Genomic DNA, 23591 nt, shown 5'->3' on the forward strand with positions numbered 1-23591 from the left:
CCGGCCTAACTTGCCCTTGTTCTGATGACCATACCAAAATGAATTGTTGTGTATGGATCAGAGGCAGACACCTTGAGAAATACAAGAATGCAGTGCAAAATTTGGCACTGGTACCCAAACAGACCGGATTCAAATTTCAACTTTGTCACTCGCAAGTGTGTGACCTCAGAGAGCCTCTGTTTTCTTAATCTTTACAATGGGGTGAAAACACTCACAAGCAGGAGCCAGCAGGCATGGCCTGGAAAGCATCCATGACAGTTGGCAAGTATGCACTGTCTTGTGTCCCTCTAGAGTCCCCAGACACTGTGGACACTTGAACCCTCTTTCAGAAGTTCCTTCCTACCTGCTCACAGTCCCACAACTAAGGGGTCAACCTGTGCCTGCCATGGCACGAAAGGACCCAGCTCAGCCCTGTGGCTGGTCTTGCTGGTCCCTGGCACTGATGGTTAAATGTTTTGACCTTCACCCGTAAGCCCTCACCTTGCAAACGTGTGGTGAAGTTTCAGTTTGATCATATGTATATTGCACTGAGCCCAGGGCCTGGCAAGTAATAGGCTCGCAATTAATAGAAGCTTAATTCTTATAAGAGAAGCAGGACAGTGGGAAGGAAGGGCCTGCATCCAGCTTTGGGCTGTTTCATGATCCACTTCCTCAAACCCTTGTCCTACTTTTCCAGTCTGTGAAAATTCCTCTGCTGAAATGAACTCGATTGCCTTGCTCATAATCTGATAGGAAATGACAGGATTTTGCACTTTCCCACTCTCCTGTTATTATTAATAGCACAAAGCATACCCTTAGCCGGCAATGTGTCAAAGGGCTATAAGTCCATTAGCTCATTTAATTGTCAAAGCTATTCTTTGACTTAAGTGCGATTGCACTTCCCCATTTTATAGGTGAAAAACAGAAGCTTAGAGAAGTCAAGAGAGACTCCCAAGGAGGCACTGACCCTTTTTTCTTTCTATGCCTCCTTGTGAGGCCGTATCATCCCATCCCCTGCTTCCAGGCTGGGCTGCCTCCTAGGAGTCCAGTCCCGGGAGGAATTCCAGGATCATTGCACCTGTCAGGACGTTTCCAAGAGTGTCAGCCTTTCCCTGCTGCTGGGCTACATCTGCTGGCAGTGACTGCACCACCAACAGCCAAAGGAGACTGTTCTGAAGCTGTGGTCATAACTTTCTGGTTTCCCATGAAAATAATATCACTTTGACGCCACATTGTAGATGGAGACAGTACTTAGCACATTGTAAAATAAATGTGATAAGCCTAACAGTGTACAGAGTGCTTTCATTTCAGTTATCTTATCGCATCGTTTGGGCAGGTCCAGGCTCTCTGATTATATGGAAGAGAAACCCACTCAGTCTTTCTCAGCTAAAAGGTGGGTTTGTTGCAAATAGTCAGGGAAATGACTGCAAGGGGAAAAGGAAGGTGAGAGCACCTCCCTCCTCCTCACACCACCTCCCTTGCTCTTTATCCCCTGGCCCCATTTTAAATTCTTAAATCCAATTGCTGAATGAATTCCTCCCCTTTCCTGCTGGAAACCTCACTGATAACGCTCTTCTTTGTCATACCCAGGTTGGCAAGGCTGTTTGATCCCTTGTCTCAGTCTTGGTGGCCCACTGATCACCCTGTCCCCACAGGTAAAACCCCAGAAGAAGTGCTGAAGAAGTATCTGCAGAAAGTCCGGCACCCACCAGAGGAGGTGAGTGCAGGGGAAGCAGGCAGGGCTCCCCTTCCCCATCACCCACCAGCATTTCTCCTGTCAGAGTTCTCCGCACAATGCAGCTAAGACCTGCTTCCTAAGTCCTGACAGGTACAGAGATGGTCAGAGTGGACGCCTACCGGGGCTCCAAGGTTGGTGGTCCTGAGCTGCAGCTTAACTGCTCCCACCTCCCCATTCAGCAAAGAGCTGATCAATGCTAAACTCCCTTAACGTGACAGTCTGCATTTGAGAAAAACAGCCTGCGGAGCTGTGGGAACTGACTGTAAAGGGAGCTTGATGTAAAGGGAGTGGTTCTCGACCAGAGACAATTTTGCACAACTTTCAGGGGTGAGAGGGTGCTACTGATATCAGGGGGTAGAGGTCAGAGATGCCGCTAAACACCCTGCAGTGCCCCCGCAGCAAAGAATTGTCTCTCCCCAAATGTCAACAGTGCCAGGTGGAGAAATCATGTTGTAGACTTACTTAAATAGCAGCCCCTCTGGTACCCTAGAATTAGAATTCCTTTACAGAAGTTCAGCTTAAATAAAAGTTTGTCAGTGGGTCTATCAACAAGCATTTGTTTCCATCACTAGCCATTGAGGGACACTGAGGAAGGACAGTGCGTCATCACAGACCTCAAGGAGATTGTAATTTTGTTGGCCAGCCCACGTTAACTTATACCGACACCAGGAATTATTTCAGGAATTTTTCTGTTGTGTAAAGCAAGACAACACTGTATTTAGATTCCCAAAGGTCCATATACCCCGGTTTATGGGCTTTCCGGAAGAGAAGCAGTGACAGCTCACCTGACCTCTGATCACGCAGGAACCAATGCAGGGTGAGGGCTGATGGCTTCTCTGCTCTGTCCCCCACTACCCCCAGGACTGCACCATCTGTATGGAGCGCCTCACGGCCCCCTCGGGCTACAAGGGCCCGCAGCCGACGGTCAAGCCTGACCTGGTGGGAAAGCTGTCCAGATGCGGCCACATCTACCACACCTACTGCCTGGTTGCCATGTACAACAATGGCAACAAGGTGAGTGCCAGCCTATGGGGCTGCTGCCACCTCCTGCACTGGGCCCTGAAGGAGCCAGAGCATGAAGGCCCTATTGGGGTTGTACCCAGGTGATCTGGGGAGTCCTAAAGGCATCCCACAGCAGCAGGAGTGATGAGCTTGGCTGTTCTTATTAGGATATGTCCTCCACAAAATTATAATATGGCAAAACCTGTCTTTACCTTCCCTGTGTGCTATGCTACCCTACTGCCCCCAGTCTCTACACTGGGCACAATGGTCTGAGAGGTATAGACTTCTGTCCCTGAGGGTTCTGAGGGGAGTGGTCCATTGTCATGGCCCATTGCTGGGCCCCATCAATGAGGTACAAGGAAGTTCTTATCATAGCCATGGTGAGTGTTCATTCCTACTGATGTAGATGGGTTTCCCAATCACCCTTCCTTCTCCAGGACTAGTGAATTTTCAGTTATCATTCATTTTGGGGGGCAATTTCAGAACACCCTTGATTGCCCCTTCAAAAGCATTACAGATTATTTCCTGGGTATCGCTGATAGTCCCTTAAGATGCCTCTGTTGGAGTTATGCAAAGCTGTCCATTACTGACAGTGAAGCAGTCTTCCCCTGTTACAGCTGGTGTCCAGGAATCTGGGAGTGTCCTTAGATGATAACTCTCTCCTTACAATGTCCTAGATTTTTCTAAATCCTTGACTTTTCTCATGATTTTTCCTGAGCCTGTGATAACTGTCTTTCCCCATTTCCATGAAGTCAAGCCCTACTCATTTCTGCAGGCTCAGCTTGGACTACATCAGAGTCTGAGATTTCCCTGATAGCCTCCAACCTCTTACTCATCCAAACAATGTCTGGATTTTGGGGGCTGCTCTGTACTTCTCTTGCTGTGGGAAAGAGTAGAGGCAAGACAGGCAGCTGACCCAAGATTGAACTTGGGCTTAGTAGCAAGATTTTCAACTCTCTGAGACTTCATTTTTCCATCTGGAAAGTGCAGATAAAACAATACCTGCTTTATAGGGTGTTCTTACTAGTATGATTCAAATTGATACTTCTTTTGTATTAATTGTGGCTAACACATTGTACGAATTAATTTTATTAATTAATTTTCCTTCATCTTTATGTAGCCCTATGATTGACTTTCCCAAAATGCTGGGGCTCTTTCTCAGTTGTCTCAGGAAGGGCATCCTCAGTCCTGAATGGATGATGCATAGCTGTCTCCCATGCTCACTGTCCTGACTCTAAACTAAAAGGTTTCATTGGCACTTTGCATGTTAAGAGGTTGTTTTGGGTTTAAAGGGATTTCTTATTACATTCATTCCCTTTTGATGACTATATTTAAGACTAATCTAGTACCTCTGCGTTTATTTCCATGGTGCTTTAAAAATGTTTTTTAAAACATGATTCTTTATTCTCTTTGTTTGAAACATTTATTTATTTATTTATTCATTTATTTATACAAAAGAGGGGAGAAAAGGGCCTAGAGAGAAACGGAGTGATTCACCCAAGGTCATGAAGCTGGTTAAGGCCAGAGCAGAGAGTGGGACCCTGGCTTCTTGATCCCAAGCCTTGCGTTCCCATCCTTTGATCACATGGAGTAACTCTGTTGTCCTGAATATCAGCTATGCCTTTAAATGTGTAGAGCTTGAATTGAAATGTCCGTAAATAGCTCCACAGAGGATCCCTGTCTTCCCGAGGAGATGCGGGTGTCCTGGAAAGCTTTGGTCCCAGCTGTGCGACAGTGTTTTTTTACACACGTTGCTCCCTGTGCACTCATGCCTTCCTTCTCCTCAGTCCCTTTCTTCTTGTGATCCTGGAGATAGGATTTACTGTCCAGGTTCTCTTCCCTCCCTTTCAGGGGACACCTCGGCAGGTCCTCTGTGAAATCAGGACCCCTTACATCAATGCATCCAGAGTCACCCATCTCCCTTCCCCCAATAGAGCCCCAAGTTACAGTGCAAAGCCTGGTCTCCTTCTCAAGGACAGGGTCTCTCTTACCTGTCCCTCAGCATGGAGTATGGGGCTTTTTGTGGAATGTACCTTCAGTTACTTCGGAGAAAGCAGAAAGGGCCTCGGGACGTGTGCAGGGGAGTGACTAAGGCTCATTACTCACTTGGATGCATTTTTATCCACCTGGATCTTTACCTCTGGCATTTTTGGGGGTTGGGTGGGGAAGTTATTACCGAAACTGTTCCCCAAGCTCATTGTTCTGGCCTTGTCTCCTCAGGATGGGAGTTTGCAGTGTCCAACCTGTAAGACCATTTATGGGGTGAAGACAGGCACCCAGCCTCCTGGGAAGATGGAGTACCACCTTATCCCACACTCCTTGCCTGGCCACCCAGACTGCAAAACCATCCGTATCATCTACAGCATCCCACCTGGCATTCAGGTGAGCCCAGCTTTAGCCAACAACTGTTACTATTTTAGGCTTAAATGTTTGCAGGTAAATGTTTGTCTTAGTCTATTCAGGCTGCAGTAACAAAATACCACAAACTGAGAGGCTTTAAAAAAAAAACAAATATAGAGAAGATCCAGAATGGCAGAGTAGAATAAACACCATGCCTGCTTCCTTCCGTGAACACATTAAAATTACAACCAAATTATAGAACAATCAACCTGGAGAACCATCTGAAGTCTGGCTGAAAAGAAGTTTTATAACTAAGGATATAAAGACGCCATATTGAGACTGGTAGGTGGGGCAGAGACATGAAACAGGCTAGTCCCATACCTTTGTGTGGTGGTTGAAAACAGGGAGGGATATCTCAGCCACAGAGGTTCCCCCTGGACAAGCAAAGGACCCCAGCACCACTCCAAATTCATCAGCCCAGAGTACTGGTGCCAGGAAGAGGAGCCCCCATAACATCTGGCTGTGAAAAACAGTGAGGATTCCAACTATCCAGGTGGGACAGAAGATTTTGGGAAACCCAGACGCCCTCTTAAAGGGCCCCTGCACAGACTCACTCACTCGCAGGCACTCACCTTGGGCTCCAGTGGAGGGACAGTGACTTGAGGGGTGTCAGAGGAATACAGGGAGCAGACTGAGGTGTGTGGCTTTGAGGCCAGGGCTGGAGGACAGTCAGTATTTTCCCTGTGTGGGGTCCTGCTCCCATGCAGCCGGGCAGGCAGCTACCCTCTTTAATGTGTTGGACCCGCCCCCTATACTTATGGCCAAATTTGAATCTGATTGGCCTGGTTAGGTCCTGGGCTCTGCTGTGCTGACTCACTGTGACCCTGACCCATCCAACTCCCCCAACACTGGAGGCACTTTATCAGCAAGCACCCTGCCCTCCTCACACCACACTCTTTCTCCGAAAACTGTCAGTGTCCATGGGCCACAGGAGGGCAACGACTGGCCTTGGTGTGCTGTGAGACTTTTCCTGAGTAGCTCCAGGATCAGCACTGGTACCAAAATCTACACAACTGGTCCCACTCTAGTGACTCCCTGAGACCCTGCCTCACCCAACTTGCATACCGCATGAGTCTTTATCAGTGGCTGAACTAAGGGAGTTGGCAGGTGGCAGCAGGCCTTGGGGTGTCCCGGCTTTTTGAGGAGCTACCCCAGGCCCGGTACTGGCGGCAGCCGTCCTCAGTTCACAGTGTGGCCTCTCCCACGTGCTTCCAGGTTTAGCATTGGCAGCGAACAACTGCGGATCACTTTGTAGCTCCTACCAAGTAATCCCCAGTGGGTTACAGGCAGTGGGTGACCTAGGCCTGCATCAGAGCCCCTCCCAAGAGGCCCAGAACCAACATACCTAGATCTTGGCTTCACAGCACAGTAGAGCACTGTGCAATTAGCCCCACAAGTGGCATACACAACGGGCAGTCTCAGCAGGCACCAGAGCCTGCTGTGGAAAATCCTACTCACAGGGGTTAGCCCCACACACAGCAGCCCATAAGCTATGGACATAGCCAGTCCCACAGCTAATCAGCCTGAGGGTCAATCCCACCCACTGTCATGCCAATAGCAATCAAGGCTCAACTATAACAGGAGGGCACACACAACCCACACAAGGGACACTCCTGGAGCACCCGAAGCACGTGACCAGGGAAACTGTCAGGGTCCCACAGGCCACCTACTACATAAGGCCACTCAGCCAAGACTGGGAGACATAGCACATCTACCTAATACATAGAAAGAAACACATCGAGACAGTCAAAAAGAGGAAACAAATAAATACATCCCAAATAAAAGAACAGGAGAAATTAAACAAAATGGAAGCAAGCAATTTACCGGAGACAGTGTTCAAAACAGTGGTTATAAGGGTGCCCAAGGAACTCAGTGAGAACTTCAACAAAGAGATAGCAAGCATAGAAAAGGACATAGAAACCATAAAAATGAAGCAGTCAGAAGTGAAGAATACAAAGACTGAAATGAAGAATGCACTAGAAGGAATCACCAGCAGACTAGATGAAGCAGAGTATCGAGTCAGCAGTTTGGAAGACAAGGTAGCAGAAAACACCCACCTTGAACAGCAAAAATAAAAAAAGAATCCAAAAAAAATGAGAATAGTTTAAGAGACCTCTGGGACAACATCAAGTGTAACAACATTCGCATCATAGTGATACCAGAAGGAGAAGAGAGAAAGGGATTGAGAACCTATTTAAAGAAATAATGACTGAAAACTTTTCTAACCTGATGAAGGAAATAGACATACAAGAACAGAGAGTCCCAAACAATATGAACCCAAACAGGCTCACACCAAGACACATTATAATTAAAATGGCCTAGGTTAAAGACAAAGAGAGACTCTTAAAAGCAGCAAGAGAACACCACCAAACCAGTATTACAAGGAATGTTAGAGGGACTTCTTAAAACGGGAGGATAAGATCAAAATTATGAATAATAAAATGGCAATAGCTACATATCTGTCAATAATTACTTTCAATGTAAATGGATTAACTGCTCCACTCAAAAGACATAGGAGAGCTTAATGGATGAGAAAACAAAACCCTTACATATGCTGTCTATAAGAGAATCACTTCAGATTGAAAGACACACACACAGATGGAAACTAAAGTGATGGAAAAAAATATTTCATAAAAATGGAAACAAACAAACAAAAAAGCTGAGGAGCCATACTTATACCAGACAAAATAGACTTTAAAACAAAGGCTATTACAAGAGACAAAAAAAGGACCCAGTAATCCCACTTCTGGGTATTTATCCAAAGAAACCCAAAGTGCTACTTCAAGGAGACAAGTGCATCCATGTGTTCATTGCAGCATTATTCACAATGGCCAAGATGTGGAGGCAGCCTGGGTATATGTTGATGGATGAATGGAGAAAGAGGAGGTGGTACATATATACAATGGAATTTTGCTTGGCCATGGAAGAGAATGGGTTCTTGTCATCTGTGGTGTCATGGATGGACCTAGAGGGTATTGTACTGAGTGGAGTATGTTGGAGAAAGACAGATGAAAAGTGATTTCACTTATATGTGGAATCTAAAGAACAAAATAAACAAACAAATCAGAAACAAACTCATAGATACAGAGAAGATTTTGATGGTTGCTAGATGGGAGTGAGGTTGGGGGTGTGGGTGAAAAAAAGGGAAGGGATTAAGAAGTACAAATTGGTTGTTACAAAGTAGTCATGAGGATGTAGGGTATAGCATAAGGAATATAGTCAATAATATTGTAATAACTGTGTAGTGTCAGATGGGTACTAGGTTTGTTGGGGTGATAAATGCGAAGGGGCTGGGGGGCAGGGTGAAAAAGGTGAAAGGATTAAGAAGAACAAATTGGTAGTTACAAAATAGTCATAGGGATGTGAAGTAAAGCATAGGAGATCACTTCTTACATTATAATAAATGTCTAACCACTATGCTGTACACTTGAAATTAATATAAAATATTGAATGTCAACTGTAATTTAAAAATTTTGTAAAGGAGGGGAAGGTGAAGAGGAATAAGTGGTCCAAATTTCCAGGTATAAAACAAATAAGTCATGGGGATGTAATGTACAGCATGGGGAACATAGTCAATAATATGATAGCATAGTATGGTGTCAGATGGTTGCTGGACTTACCATGGTGATCACTTCTTTAGGTCTATAAATGTTGAACAACTATGGTGTGCCCCTGAAACTCATATAATATTGTATGTTAGCTATATTGTTAATAAAAATATTTTTAAAAAACAGAAATAGAAATTTCTCGAGGCTGGGAAGTCTAAGAACAAAGTGCCAGCAGATTTGGTGTCTGGTGAGAGCCCTCTTCCTGGTTCATAGACGCCATCTTCCTTCTGTGTGCTCACTTGGTGGAAGGGGAAAGGGAGCTCTCTGGGATCTCTCTTATGAGGGCACTAATCCCATTCATGAGGGCTCCACCCTCATAACCTTATCACCTACCAAAGGCCCCCACCTCCTAATACCATCATGTTGAATATTTGGTTTCCACATATTAATTTTGGGGGGACACAAACTTTCAGTCTATAACATTCTACCCCTGGTCCTCTAAAATTAATGTCCTTCTTACATGCCCAATACATTCATTCCATCCCAGTACGCCCAAAAGTCTTAACTCATTCCAGCATCTAAGTCCAAAGTCTTGTCTAAATATCACCTAAATCAGATATGGGTGAGACTCAAGGTATGATTTATCCTGAAGCAAACTACCCTCCAGCTGTGAGCCTGTGAAACCAAACAAGTCATATGGTGGAGACTCACCAGACATCACATCTACCCACACTTTGATCTTGGACTTCCCAGCCTCCAGAACTGTAAGAAATGAATTTCTGTTGCTAAAAGCCACCCAGTTTGTGGCATTTTGTTATAGCAGCCTGCGCTAAGACAATGTTATACCCCCAAAAGTCTCCTTTCCACTTTTGTCCCCCATCTACTGGGTCTCAGCCTCCCCCACTCTCCACCACTGTTCTTAGTTTCTTTTGTCTCCTTCCAGGATTCTTTGCGCATAAGCAACAAAGCCTGTGTCCACTCCTCCCATTTTCTTAGACATATTGCTTTCCATTCTGCATTTTTCAGTTAACAAGATAGTCTGTAGATCTTTGCATGTCCGTATAGAGAAAGCTTCCTCAGTCTTTCTTAGCTTGTGGAATAGCCCATTGTATAAAGACACCGTAATTCATATTCAGCAGTTTTCATTTGATGGGCATATGAATGGTTTCCACTCTTTAGCTACAGCCAATAATGCTGGAATGAATAACCTTGTATGCGTGCGAGTATATCTGTAGAATAATTTTCTAGAAGTGGAATTTCTCTGTCAGATGGTATTTACATTTGTAATTTGATAGCTATTCCTTGGCTTTGATTTTTGTGGGCATTTCTTTCCTCTTTTGAGTCTTTGAAAGACAGTCCTAAGGACAATTTTCCTGAGTGCAACTACAAATGTGTCATACACTGAAGCTTTGCCTAAAAGTTCTAGGCTGTTTACCAGATTCATTTCTTTAGTAAGTATTTATCAGTTCACTCTCTCTTCCCTCCTCCTTGCCTTCTTCCATTTTGTCGTTTATTTAACAAATGTTGAGTGTGGATTATGGACCAGATGCTGGAGAAACAATGATGAGCAAAATGGACAGAGTCCTTGCTCCCTGGAGACCTTATTCCAGTGGGAGAAGGAAGACAATAAAGTAAACAGATAAATAAACAAGGTACTTCCAAATAGTGATAAGTGGTGTGGAAGAAATAAAACAGGGAGATGTGATAGCCTATAAAAGAATTCAATGAAAAACACAGTTCTTTTTCGAGGGAGTTACCAACCAGTCAGGGAAAAATCACTATACATCACTAAGCTACAGAGCCCAACAGGGTGGGCACCACTGATAAAAGCTGTGGGAGGCAGCGTGCACACCAGCAGTACAAGGCCTGCAAAAGTCCTGGCTGGTCCTCACTTGACCTTCCTGACTTGATTTCCTTATCCCTACAGCCGGGAACCTAATATGCAGGGGTTTCATGAGGATGGGAGATAATGCTCGTGTGTGCATATTGTGGTCCCGGACACAGTACCTGGGTGCTCGATATCTGGTCACCCTCATTATGGGAGTACCCTGTGTCAGACTAAGGAAGAGGGCCCGTGTCTATGTGACTGGCAGGGTCGGAAGAGACTCTCTGGTGCAGGGCAATCGCTAGGAGAGACTTGAAAGGCATGAAGACATGGAGAACATTTTTAGTAGGAGGAGACGGCAGAGTTGCAGAGGATAGAAGGTGGGGGTGTTGAAGGGCCATAAGGAAGAGTCTAATTTGGGGCCTCCCCAATTAAGATCACGATTGCATTGCCCTTTCTCAGCCCATCCACGGAAACTTGGGCTCTGTGAGGAGTAGAGACCTTTAAGCTCAGCCTTCGCTGCAGAGAACAGTTCCCTGGGGGAGAAACTCTGATCTGGGCCGAGGCAGAGTCGTGACTGCTTCACTTAGCAACATGCCAGGAGCGCACAGCCTTGCTGGGTCTGTGCCAAGCAGGCATCTGTGCTGGCCGCACCGCAGGCGCGTCCCAGGCAAGCGAGGAGCAGGCAGAGCCCTGGTGGGAACTGGCCCTGCAGTCAGGCAGCCTGGCTTAGACTCTGCCGTGGCCACGGGAATGTTGCAAATGTGGCGTGATTGCATGTCAGTGTGGAATTCAGAACTGTCTCATCCTGCATCTCCAAGAAGACACTGCGGCCTCTTTCAGCTCACAGCGATCTCTCCCTTCTCCGAGACCCCACTGCCATTCTGTTTGCCAAACCAAAGATGATCTTGAACCATGCTATTAAAAAAATAAATAAAATCACAGAATTTTAATAACATTTTGGAACCATTATCCATAATAAGAGAAAATGAAAAACCTGTGTTTTCTTGCAGTTTTGTCGTTCATTCATATATTCACTTAGTCATTCATTTATTCAGCCAGGACACATTGACTGATCCTCTGTGTGGGAGCTGGTGCCAGGACACGCATGGAATTATCGATGTTATGTTGGTTTCATCTAGAAAGGATTTTAAAACAGGATGTCACGGGCTCTGAGTGGGTCAGGGATGCTTAGAAACTATAGACAAACATTTGGGGAAAATATGCTACTGGACAAAAATCCCTCACTTTTCCTGAATTTCTCAAAGGGGCCTGTGAGCCCATCCTGGAGGAGGAGGTCTAATTTCTGGCTAAATTCTGCTTCAGTTTTGTTCCCACCCAGTGGCCTGAGACTGCTTGATAAGATAGGGTGATGACAATTGAAATGTTGCTAGATTTTTAGTCATGAATTTCCCAATCCATATTGTCAAACAAGAAAACAAACAAGAACCCATGAGGACAGAGGACAAAATCCACAAGCATCCGTCAGATCATTCTGATTGCATGGCTCATAGCTCAGAGGCATCTGTGTTATCCTGAGTCGTTTGGAGGTAAGACATCCAGGATGTGCCTCTGGAAATCAGGTTTGGCAAAGCCCATAACATCGTAGAAGTCATTTAACCTCTGGGGGCTGCAGTTTTCCTCTTATGTAAAACAAAACAGTCAGAATGCATGATGATGACGGTGCCGATAAATATTTACTGAGCTCTCAGTATGCAGCAGGCGCCGGGCTCACTTAACATTCCTAGTGGTTGCACAAAATGAGAATTTCACATCCGCCATATCTAACAGATGGGGAACCCACGCACGGAGAGAGGACTCTGCAGCACCTAGTGTCCAAAGCCAGGCCTGAGGACACCAAAGTGACCATGTTGAGTGACCACTCCGACTATTTTGTGGGTCTTTTCTCTGTCTAGACTCTATGGCCGTTATTATTGCCATGATTATATGAATTAGTCACAGCCTGCAACCCCACACCAGAAATGTTTTGAAAAATGCCCTTCACTTTCTTTCCTTCTGCTCAGGGGCCGGAACATCCGAATCCTGGCAAGAGTTTCAGCGCCCGTGGCTTCCCGCGACACTGTTACCTTCCAGACAGCGAGAAAGGGAGAAAAGTAAGAGTGGGGGTGTCAGGTTATTTACTTCTATGTCAGGACTCCAAGTTTTGCTCCCTACGATGCACCGGAAAAAGAGACCTGGGTCTGTCGTAACTCTAGATGCGCATAGTAACAAGGTCATAGCTGAGTCAACCAAAGGTAAAGGTGTATGGGATCAGAATTTTTTCCTGTAGGGTGGTGGGTGGGGCTGTGGCTTTTTCCTCTCCTGGATATTACTGGCAGTAGTTCATCTATGTCAGGATCCTTCCTTTAGGGTTTTGCTGCTGTACAGCTGGTCCTGGGGCCAACACCCGTGGCAAGATCTAGAAACTTAATAGAAATGCAGCACCTTAGAATCTACTTCATTTTAACAAGGTCCCAGGTGATCTAACAGCACAGGAATGCTTGAGAAGCACTGCTGTGGGGCACGGAATGGTAGCTCCTAGTTTTAGTGTCTGGACTATTATGATTCCCCACCTCTGGTTCATATCATGCTTGTGGTAGTTCAGTTTTGAACCCAGTACATTTTTATCAGGTGCCTTCTTCATGCAGGACAGGATTCAGGCATTTGTCTTGCTCAACAAAGATATACAGAGGGTGCCCCCAAAAGGTATACGCATTTTAAGAAAGGAAAAAACTCTATTAAAATTACACTGGTGGTAACCACTTTGAGCACCTCTTGTAATTGCAGAAGTCGTAAACGTGACTTCTATTCGTCTTTTATTATCAGTATATATTGAATATTACAATTTTAATATAGGTTTTTTTTCCTCTCTCAAAATGTGTATACATTGTTTTGGCACCCTCTGTATATATATATATTTTTTAATTTTAGCTGAATTAGAACATTCTGCTAGCCTTAACACCTCTCTGGGCCTCACCTGTAAAATAGGCAATAACAGTACCTGCCAGAGCTGACTCAAAGTGTGGTTGTGAGGACCAGATGAGAAAATAAATATGAAATAGCCTTGAAGAGCTTGAACCACACCATTGGAGAAACATTCCTCAAGTTTAGCTGTGGGCAAACCAATACCACATTCAGGTGGTGGTGGTGGTGCCGGAGGGCACATTTTCAGAAGGTCTCAGCTCAGAAGTGCCTTGGACTCCTAGGTCCTATCTTTTAAAACACAGCTGTGATGATGTTGGTCACTGACATTTGCTGAATAATGTGTGCCAGGCGCTACCATGAAAGTGCTTTTTACGTGGCGCCTGCTAAATTGCTCACAACATTTAGAGGCAGATTGTACAATTGCATTTTATAAAGAAGGAAATTAAAGCCCAGAGAGGTGATATAACTTGTCTGAGGTCATACAGGTAGCCGGTGACAGAGCCAAGACTTACCTGCAGGTCCCTGACCCCACATCCAAATTTTCCAATCATTGCGCTGCTTAGGGTGTTGTGATACAGGAAGGGGTGGGGCTCTTGGGAGGACTCTCTACCAACCAAGGGATAGTCTTTGACCAACACTGCATGTCGGACTTTGATATCCTGCCTTTTTTCTCATAGGTTCTGAAGCTGCTGCTGGTGGCCTGGGATCGCCGTCTCATTTTTGCCATTGGTACCTCCAGCACCACGGGCGAATCAGACACTGTCATCTGGAATGAGGTCCACCACAAGACAGAGTTTGGCTCTAATCTCACTGGCCATGGCTACCCAGATGCCAATTACCTGGATAATGTGCTGGCTGAACTGGCTGCCCAGGGCATTTCTGAGGATAGCACTGCCCAGGAGAAGGACTGAGCTGGAAGGGCTTTGAGGGGGAGGGGCTGTGGGGACTACAGGACAGGAAGTGGGGAGAGTCAAGGTAGAAGTTGGTGCCCTGCCCTCCCAACTCCCTCATCTGCCCACCATCCTGTCTCCATCCCCCATCCCTCCCAGCCACAGGGGGGAGCCAGATTGAATAGGGGATGTCATTCATAAACCTCATCCACCACATGGGATGAGGGCCATCCCTGGTCTGTTCCCATGGAGTTTTCGGTGCTGGGTAGGCAAGAACACCGCCCCCACCCCTCCCCCTAAGTGGGGCCATGATCAGCACACTTAGGGTATGGCTAGTGCATGGGCACTCCATACCCTGGCCTTGTGAAGCCGGAGGTTCATTGCCTCAGCTGGCTTCCTGCTGCTTCCACTCTGCTTCGAGAGTGGAGTTTCTGCTTTTCTCTCCGCCACTGGGGTGAGGAGCTCTCACTGTGCAAGGTTGGGGGGCAAAGGGGTGAACCGCTAAACTGCTGTGACATCAGAAATAAATGCCTTGGTGTACAGCGAGGAAGCACTTCTTGCCAAGAGGGTCAGGGATACAAAGGGTTCTGGGAGCACGCTCAGCTCTCATAATAGTCTTTGGTTTCTCTGTGCCCTCCCTCCTCCTTACACCTTTGACTTGTCCAAAGAGGCATCTGGTTCTCTCATGCAGATGGATGGGCTCTGGGATTCCTCTCTGGATGGCACCCCATGATGTTTCCAGCCACTCTCTGATTAGACCAGAGCCTGCATCCTATTTAGCATCTGAACTGTCCTCAGGGAGAGGAGCCCATAGCCTTTTGCCCAACTCATCCCAGACCAGCTCAAAGATTCCATGAGTTTCATCACGTCACTGTGAGTAGAGCCTGTGCTGGGCTCTGTGCCATCTGTGTATGTGCATATGTGTGTGGATGTGTGTGGATGTGTGCATACCACTGCGCCAGGCTGGTGGAGAGTCCCATCATATTCCCACACTCTGTTTTGCAAGATGTCAAACCCCAGTTCTGACGGGGATCAGAGAGCCAGGCTGTGGTCCCTCCCTGAATTTCTCTCACCCTTTGACAACCCATCCCATGGTAGACTTGGACTCTGATGGAGACAGAACTGTGTTTGGGGAGATGTGTAAGGTGAGAGCTGGACTGACCCCTTTTTATATCTCTTTCAAGATTGGATCTGAGCCAATCTCCATCCAGTCTTATTCTTCTGAGGTCTTCAATCTGTGTCCATGCAAATATGCTAATCTGAGCCCAGAGATGGTGCTGGGCCCCTCATTGCCTTCATCTATTAGAGATTGACCTAGAACATGGAGGGGGCCTCTTTAGCTCATAGCAACAGGGTTAGGCCCACCTTATGGTCCAGTCCAACCTGCGTCTGGGTTGTGTCCCAAGACCCTGTCAATGCCCTCCCCAACATTCCTCTTGCCTTTGGCTCCTATTAAGAAATGAATTGGGGGTCAGGGAGGAGTGAAGGGGGATCAAGAAAGGAAACCCAATTCCCCCTTTGAAAGTGGGTTCTTTGAACTATGTGTTTGGAGGAAGTTCCTCTGGATACTAATTTGAATTTATATACCTCATGTTTTGGGGGTTTGACGTATATATATGCATATATATTTCATAATATTTGGAAGGTTTTTGATGTTAGAAAAGTTGAAACAACAGAACCTTCAAAAATGGTACTTAAGTTAGAACCGGAAACCAAGCTTCCCTGAGAACCAGCTTGCTGGCTGGCCTGCAGCCATTTGGACATCACTGTGGCCATCAGATTTACCCGAGTGTCACCCTGTTCCTTGGGACATGCTGCTGCTGAGCCTTTCCTCGTTTTCCAACTGACTATAGGGACGTTGATTGGCTCCAGCAGAGGGAGCTCTGATAGGCTGAATTGTGTCTGTCATGTAAGCTCCAGTCTTTCCTGTCAGTTGCAGCCATTTTATGCCACCAGCAGATCCAGCTGTTCGTCCTGAGTTCGCTGCTGCATGGGGGTAGTTCCCTGCCACAGTCGGGAAGGAACATCTGAACTTGACAGGAGAGACATCCCGTGGTGTTTAACGTCCCTGTGCCCCTCACCAGGTTACCATGTACCAGAGGTTATCAGAGAGCCTTCCTGTACGCTGAGTACCACCTCCGCCTTCAGCAGCCCTGTCAAGGATCTGCTGGGCTTGTCACCCACAGGGATGAGGAAGTAGACTGAGGGTGAGTGGGAAGAAACACAACTGTGCGATAGGCGGGGGGGAAGAAAGAAGATATCCCTTGACAACTGGCAATGGGCAGTGGGGAAAAACTGATGTCTTGCGTTAGGGAGAAGAAGATGTGGGTGGGGAAGGGGACCCATAGAGTATACAAGGCAGGCTGTATGTCAGGGGCAATACTACTTTGAGAGTACGTCTTTGTACCTCCAAGCCTTTCCTCCAGAATGTCAGTTGTGTCTGTGCCCCACTTTTCTTCCTCTCTGAGGATGCTCAGTAGGGCCTACCTCATCCTCATCTCCTTGTGGGACTTTGTGAGCAGAAGGAATCTTGGATTTCCTTTCTAACACTGCCAGACAAGATGGGGGGCATTCCTTTGCCCTTTCTCTTGTGCCAAGCTGGGAAGACACAGCCCTGCCAACAGAAGGCTTCTGTACACCCCCCCACCCACGTTGGCACAGGATGTTTCCCCACCAGAAGCCCTGCTGATACCTGGCTCATGCAGGGAATTCCATGCCTTTCCTTACATCGTTTTAGCACCAGCAGCCCAGGTTCTCCCTCCCTGAGTCTCCAGGGATGACAAATGGGATGGGAGACAAATCCTGTCAGATGCTCATCCCTTAAAGGTTAATTGTGTATATGTGGTTGTGTGTGCCTTTGTGTTTTCATCTCCTTCCCCCCACTTTTTGGTAAAACTTGGACTTCTCTGTGGTTTTAGACTTGGTCAAATGTACTTGTCCTGGTATTGCACTGTTGTGTGCATGAGAAGATTGGGGGAAGGCCCGGTGTGGTACAAGAAAGGGCCCTGTCCCCTTTCCTTGTCTGTGGTCACTGGCACTTGAGTGGGGGGTGGGTTTCTGGGAGAGGGCAGGTGAATGTCCTAATGTAAATCTTTGTGACTGGTGTGTTTTGAAGTCCCTGGTGTTGCTGTGAGAGGACATCGCCACCTGGTGCTCATGAGGTGTATGTGCAGAACAATAAATGGCAAATACGTGAACAACCACAAATTGTTGTCAACCTTCTGCTTTCTGTAGATCATGGCACCATCTTTGAGGCATTTGGGGTACCTCTGTGAGTCTGTAAGCAACTGCAAGCCTTTCCTCTGGATGGGGTGGTGGGGTGGGGGGAATCCCTTTTCTCTGCTTCTTTTTCCCCACATATTTTCTACACACACATTTGACCAAGCGACCTGGCTTGACTTCTTGTTCCTCTAAAGGACACAGCCCATGTGGCAGGGGAAATAAGTAAATGAACCTGTGGGGAGAAACCTTAAAAACCACGAAGGTTCGCTTCTTCAAGTTCCCTTCCCCTGACCACACAATAGTGTGTGTTTCAATAGTTTACGAGCTGTTGTTTGTTTGCTTTTTTCCACATAAATATTTAGTATTAATTATCCCAGTACTAACAAGAACACAAAAATAAAATTCAATTGCAAAGCTACCTTTGTCCCACAAATGTGTCTCTATTTCTGTGAGCCCACAGAGTGTGGTTTTCCTGAAAGCCGGATTAGTCTTTCCCAGACCCCAGCCTGAGCTCCCCGGTCAGGAAAGCAGAGCCTGGCAACAACCCCCTCTGGGTCCTGACTGGTAAAAGCACTTGATGAATGTACACTGCAAATGCCCTTGTTCTCATTTCAGACAGAGTGTTCCTCAAGTACATATGCTAATGCATATTTATGTGCCATTTTGTTAGTCAAAATATAAATCTGTGAAGAAGTTTTTCATTTCAATGGGTGGTTAGTGCATTAAAAGTCTGGGAGCCTATAGCTCTACTTGGTCTCTGACTTAGTAATCTTCAAAGAATTCATGGGAAAGTCCGTATTTGCAGAAAAGTGGTTAGCTTGGCTGAAACTCACCCACAAAACACCCAGAGGTTGAGGAGAACATTTTAATGCTTAAGGGGCGGGGTTAACTAAAGGGGTTGTAGAAATCTGTGTCCTTGGCTGGGAAGTCAGGAGAGCAGGGCTCCAATTTTGTGATTCGTGCCTCTTCTCTGTGTCACAGTAGAAGGTGAAGGAAGCTTCTTCCCATCTTCCCACGGGTTGGGACGCTCCAAGCTCCTCAGAAGAAGGATGTTTTGTAAACCTAAGCTCTTGGTTGTGAATGTTAATGAGAGGACAAATGGTCCTTCACACATCACTGACAAATGACACTTGATTTGGTGAAGAAATATGTAACCTTTTTAAATGTTGTGGAGGAACATTGAAAGATTCACCCTGATAATTACAATTAGGTGAGAGTGGTATTAAAACTGGGCAGAGCCCCAACTGCCAGGTGACAATCATGCATCCTCTTAGGTGCCCCAGGGAAGTCAGCTTGGAATGGAAAGAAATATATCACAAATGGTGGTGGATGCCCTTTCATTTCATTTAAAAACATGGATTTTATCATGGCAGCCCCCATTCTGCTGGAATAAAAATCAAGGTAGGGTACATCATTGATGTCTACTCTGTTTTGGTTTTAGGGAGGATGAAAAATTTAGGTGTGGGCTTACTTTGACTTCATGGTTTTTCCCTTGTCTCCCACCCCCAGAAAAAAATGAGGATTTCTTGTTGGAATGTGCTGTGTGTGTGTGTGGGGGCGTGCGTGCGCGTGAGTGTGTGTTTGGGGGTGTATGTGCATGTAATGGGAGTCAGTGCAAGGGCCACTCATGGAAAAGGAAAGGGTTGTACTTTGGTAACAGACAGGAAACTGTAATGCTTGTTCTACCCAAATCTACACTCCTTTCTTTGCCTCATTTACGACGAGCTAAGAGGGAAAAGCCAGGTAGTTGGTTGTGGGTAAGAATTCCAATTTCCCCTGAGCACCAGAATCTTTCCCAGTTCTTACCCTTTCTTCACTTACTCCTTTTCTACAAACTATCCCTTCTCCCTTGACATCCTAATAGATGTGTATAAGCTAAAATATCTTCTGAGGACTTTATGACACTAGTCCGAAGTCCAAGAGTGGTCTGGTCTAAGTAAGTCTTAAATTGTGGGGAAGTTGGAAAACATGGGCTACATATAAGTAATATTTGTCTGTTCAGATGATGTTGAGATGACCCAGAGGAGAGGACACAGTTCGTTGACACAGAGCTCTCAAAGCTGAAAAGCTGTGCCCAAGCAGGACTTCCTGTGTCTCCTGGGGGCTCTGTCGCCTCCAGGAGCAGGAGGTAGATCCAGACAGCTTTTAAAAAGCAAAACAGTGGGAGGCTAACACTTAAAGGCATAAATTCTTATAGCCCATGAACTGGAAACCATGGCCAACCTCAGATTAAATACATCATTTCCAAATTCGTATGTCAACATTCTCCCTCCTCTCTTTTTACACGTATACATTCAGGTGAAGCTAATTCATAGTGCACGTCAAGAAAAGATACCCCCTTTATGTTTTAGTCCCCAGGGTGACTTTTGCTTAGAAAGTCACAACTGCTCCCAAACTGTCCATGTCACTATTTATTTCCCGGCCCAGACAGAGACCTAAAGAAGTTACAAAGTTATACCTGCTTTTTGTAGCACTTGCCACTGCGGGAGTTAAGAAGGCAGAAGTGGAGAGAAGGAATGAAAGACATGCTTGAAGCTCTGCTCGGAAATGAAACCGTTTTCTGGGAGAGATTTAGGCTAGACTCTGCTCCTGCTCTTGGGCAGGCGTGTCTCCAGCCTCTTCAGTGCTTGGAGCCAAACTCTTCCTTTCATCCTCAATTGCCTGATATTCCCTCTTCTTGTACTTCCGGGCACCATAGATGACCACGGTGATGGCAACTGCCAGGACGGTGGTGACCCCCACTGTAATCCCAGCAGCTGCTCCTCCCGAGAGACCACTGTCGTTCCCGTGGATGACCTTCATGGCTCTGCGCAGCTCTAACGGCTCCCCCAGCCTCCACTGGTTGGTCTGGGGGTCTTTAATCCAGGAGCTTGAAGTTTCAATATTAGTCACGATGACGGTGTTGGTGGCAGCCTGACTCATGAGGGGAGGCCGGGTAAAAGGTGGGAGCCTGACGGGGGGCAGAGACCCTCCTGTAAAGAGCCCAGACTTGACACAGTAAGACACTAGGCACCCGTCGCTGATGAGAGCTAGGTGTTGGCTGAAGCCCCCGGGACACTTTTTCAGAGCAGGTGCCCCCAAATCCTTGGATATGGCAGAATCCACCAAGGGGTTCCCGACTGCACAACTAAAGAACCCACCAAAGGGGACTGAAAACCTGTATCCCAACTCATAGTCCTGAGAGGCACATACCCTGAGGCTTTCAAAGAGTCTCAATGGAACATAGCCAGCTGGGCATGACTGTGCATTTGTCAAAGGGTTAATGCTCTTACCGCTAAAGACGCCCCCAAAAAGCAATCCTGAGTTTTCTGGTACTTGGCCACTGGCCGCACACCAGAAAGCCCTAAATTCAGCCTTTGCCACTCGGAACACATCTTCACACACCGTCTTGCAGAAGACAAGGAGGGTGCACTTCCGGTGACACTCCAACCCGTTGTAACCCTCCTCATGGATCTGAGAGAGCAGGTGGACTGGGGAATAGCCAGAGGGGCAGGAGAACTCGCCAGTGAGTGGATTCTTCTGCTCCAACTTTTGGCAGAGTTGGACAGCCTCGTTCCCCAAGAGCTGGGTGCAGTGTTGAAAAACCCCGCCAAAGGAAAAGTTGGTCATCTTCCCTTCACAAGAGCTATCATCAGTGTTGGCCTGAAAATTGAAGTTGGGAGAATTAAGATCTGTGCACCCAGGGTAGGTGTTGAACGTGTAGTAGCGCCTCACAGCACTTTCCACCGTCTTCGACAACTTCTTCACCAAGGGCCCTGGCAAGTCAGGCAGCATGTCGGGGTTGATGAAGAAATGCAGAGGCAGGCCAGCACGATCTATGGCCACCAGGTGGTTGGTGATGCCCTGCTGCCAGGCCTGCAGGGTGATGCCTGGGTAAAAAGGAACCCCTCCAATGCTTTGCACCCTGGAGTTGGTTCGGTTTGAGAGGTAGCTCTTGGTGAAGGCATCCTGGGATGTGTAGTTCTCTTCAAATCTGAAGTTCACGACATTGAAGAAAACAGCCCCAGCAGATGCAGTCACAGCGCTCCGGCTGACCTGGCTGTCCTGTATGAAGGAGGACCTGACGTGGTCCTCCTGAATGAGAGCAGCCCCAGCGTCCACACTGGTGATGACGTGGGTACCAAAGTTGAGGACCAGGAGCTCTGCCAAGTAGGTGGCCATCCGGGTCTGGTTGTTCTCCAGACGGTCAGAGATGTCCATGAGCAACTTCTTAAATCCCCAGTTCAGTTTTGAAACAGGGTTGATTTTGACTGTGTAGATCAGGTTTCTTACCTGAACCTGAGTGGTTACAGCCTGGTTCTTCACTTGAAGGGTCTTCATCCTCTGGAACTCAGGAGAGAACTTGCCATTGACTTTGGAAAAAAGGGAGAGCTCCGTGTTGATGGAGTAGGAGGTGCTGCTCTGGTAATTCATCCAGGATTCCAGGATTTCTGAGTTCATCTCCAGGTTGCTCTGTTTCTGGGGAATGGTTACGATTTCATCGGGGATGATGTACTGTCCATCCTCTGTGGTCCTGCAGTTGGTGTAAGTCAAGTCCATCACCCCTCCCATGTCCACATTCCGCAAATTATCCCAGCCCCCTCCAGGTAAAGCTTCCAGAACAGGCAGTTTTAAGGCATTCTTGCATTTTTGAAATCCAGCCTCTTCTGTCTCTGCCAAGACCTTGTCTGTTTTAGCCCATGTTGCCACCGCCCAGAACAGGATGGCACCCTTGAAGCTATTCATCGTTCAGACAGCCCGGCCACAAGCCAGCCCTAAGCTCTAGCCAGTTAGCTTGGTATAAACTGAACTGATGAGAAAGAAAGCAGTTGCTGAAACAAAGAAAAAAAAATTCAACAGTTCTCCTAAAGCCACCAGTTCCTCTTTAGGCTAATCTGCAAAATGGGGAAATGAGAGTTGACTGGAATACTAAGGTCCATCAGGACTTCGAAAAAATTATGTTGTGCTAGATATGCAAACACAGCCCTATATCCTTAACAGGTAACTACCCTAGCTGTCCCCTACTTACCCCAGCCCCAGTTTGCAGCAGTGCTGGCTCCCCTACCCTGCAGCAGTGCTGGCACTCAGGAGAAGTGCAACCACAGGCCTTACTGCCTCCTTTCCATGAGTTTTTTGGCTTTGAAAGAAAGCTTTGGTTTTGCTTTTTGTTCACCTTCGTGACGTTTCAAATTTTCCATGACTGCTCTTTCCTGGAACTCCAATACCGGTTTCCTTACACTGTAAATGCATTGGTGAATGGAGCACCACCCTTTCTGAGACACCTTGCCTCCACCATACCCAGGCTAGAGGTAGGTCAAGGCCAGGGTCTGGGTTTTCCATTCACCTGAGGGTGAAGGTTGTTCACATGGAAAAAAGGCATGAAAATCTTGGACACGAGTCCTGTGGAGTTTCATTGTTATAAGCCCTAATAGCCCTGGCTTTGGAGATGGCATTGTCTGGAGCAGAGCTGCAGGGAACTGAAGAGGATTCCACTTGATGTATGCTGGGAGCTTCAGTCTGTCGTCCTCAGCGTTCAGAGTGGAGGTGAGGGGCCCCCACCTGCACTGTTGTTTCCTTTCAGATAGAAATATTTGAGCAAAGAGAAAATCCACACTATAATCTAGATTTTATCAAAAAACAGACAGTGGTCAAGGAATATATCTGTATATACTCTAATACACGTGTGTGTGTGTGTGTGGCAATAATTTGGCACCTGCTGTTTTACCTTTAGTTTTTCATTCCGTGGTTAATAAGTGCGTGTAATCAGTACGGGTGCATAAGAAGAACGTGGCTCTTCATTACTCCATTTTTTTAAAGCAATAATTCACTTGTTATATCATTAGAACATCATTTCATGAATTTTCTTTACTGTGCTAATGCTAGGGCATGAGACCCCAGAATTTAGCTTAGTGTTTCCGGGCCCATTGATCTAGCACCAGGATTAACTGAAGCCCAGCTCTGTCAATTCTTTTGGGACAACTAGGGTGCCTCTTAGTACATTTAGTGGTAGCCAGGGGAGGCGTTCATGAAGCTCCCCATCGCACTCTCATGGCTCCCCAAACCTTATTCCATGAACCAGGTGC

At 46.7% G+C, this 23591-nt stretch overlaps 2 protein-coding genes across 2 annotated transcripts in view; one reads left to right on the forward strand and one right to left on the reverse strand.

Annotated features, from left to right (window-relative positions):
* Positions 1–17514, forward strand: part of DTX4 (deltex E3 ubiquitin ligase 4) — a 33377-nt gene extending 15863 nt beyond the window's left edge. Inside the window, exons 5-9 of the mRNA XM_019754057.3 lie at positions 1635–1696; positions 2579–2731; positions 4940–5101; positions 12517–12606; positions 14095–17514. Of these exons, the coding sequence (XP_019609616.3) occupies positions 1635–1696; positions 2579–2731; positions 4940–5101; positions 12517–12606; positions 14095–14328 (701 nt within the window). The 3' untranslated portion in view covers positions 14329–17514. The remainder of the gene's footprint in view (positions 1–1634; positions 1697–2578; positions 2732–4939; positions 5102–12516; positions 12607–14094) is intronic.
* Positions 17515–18380: 866 nt separating this feature from the next.
* Positions 18381–22349, reverse strand: MPEG1 (macrophage expressed 1). Its single transcript, XM_019754076.3, has one exon. It carries the CDS (start codon positions 22252–22254, stop codon positions 20101–20103), a length of 2154 nt encoding a protein of 717 aa, XP_019609635.2. The 5' UTR covers positions 22255–22349; the 3' UTR covers positions 18381–20100.
* Positions 22350–23591: the final 1242 nt, after the last annotated feature.

This window comes from Rhinolophus sinicus, chromosome 14 (genome assembly GCF_057876585.1).
Source record: "Rhinolophus sinicus isolate RSI-liver-muscle chromosome 14, RSI-T2T, whole genome shotgun sequence".
NCBI classification, from domain to species: domain Eukaryota; kingdom Metazoa; phylum Chordata; class Mammalia; order Chiroptera; family Rhinolophidae; genus Rhinolophus; species Rhinolophus sinicus.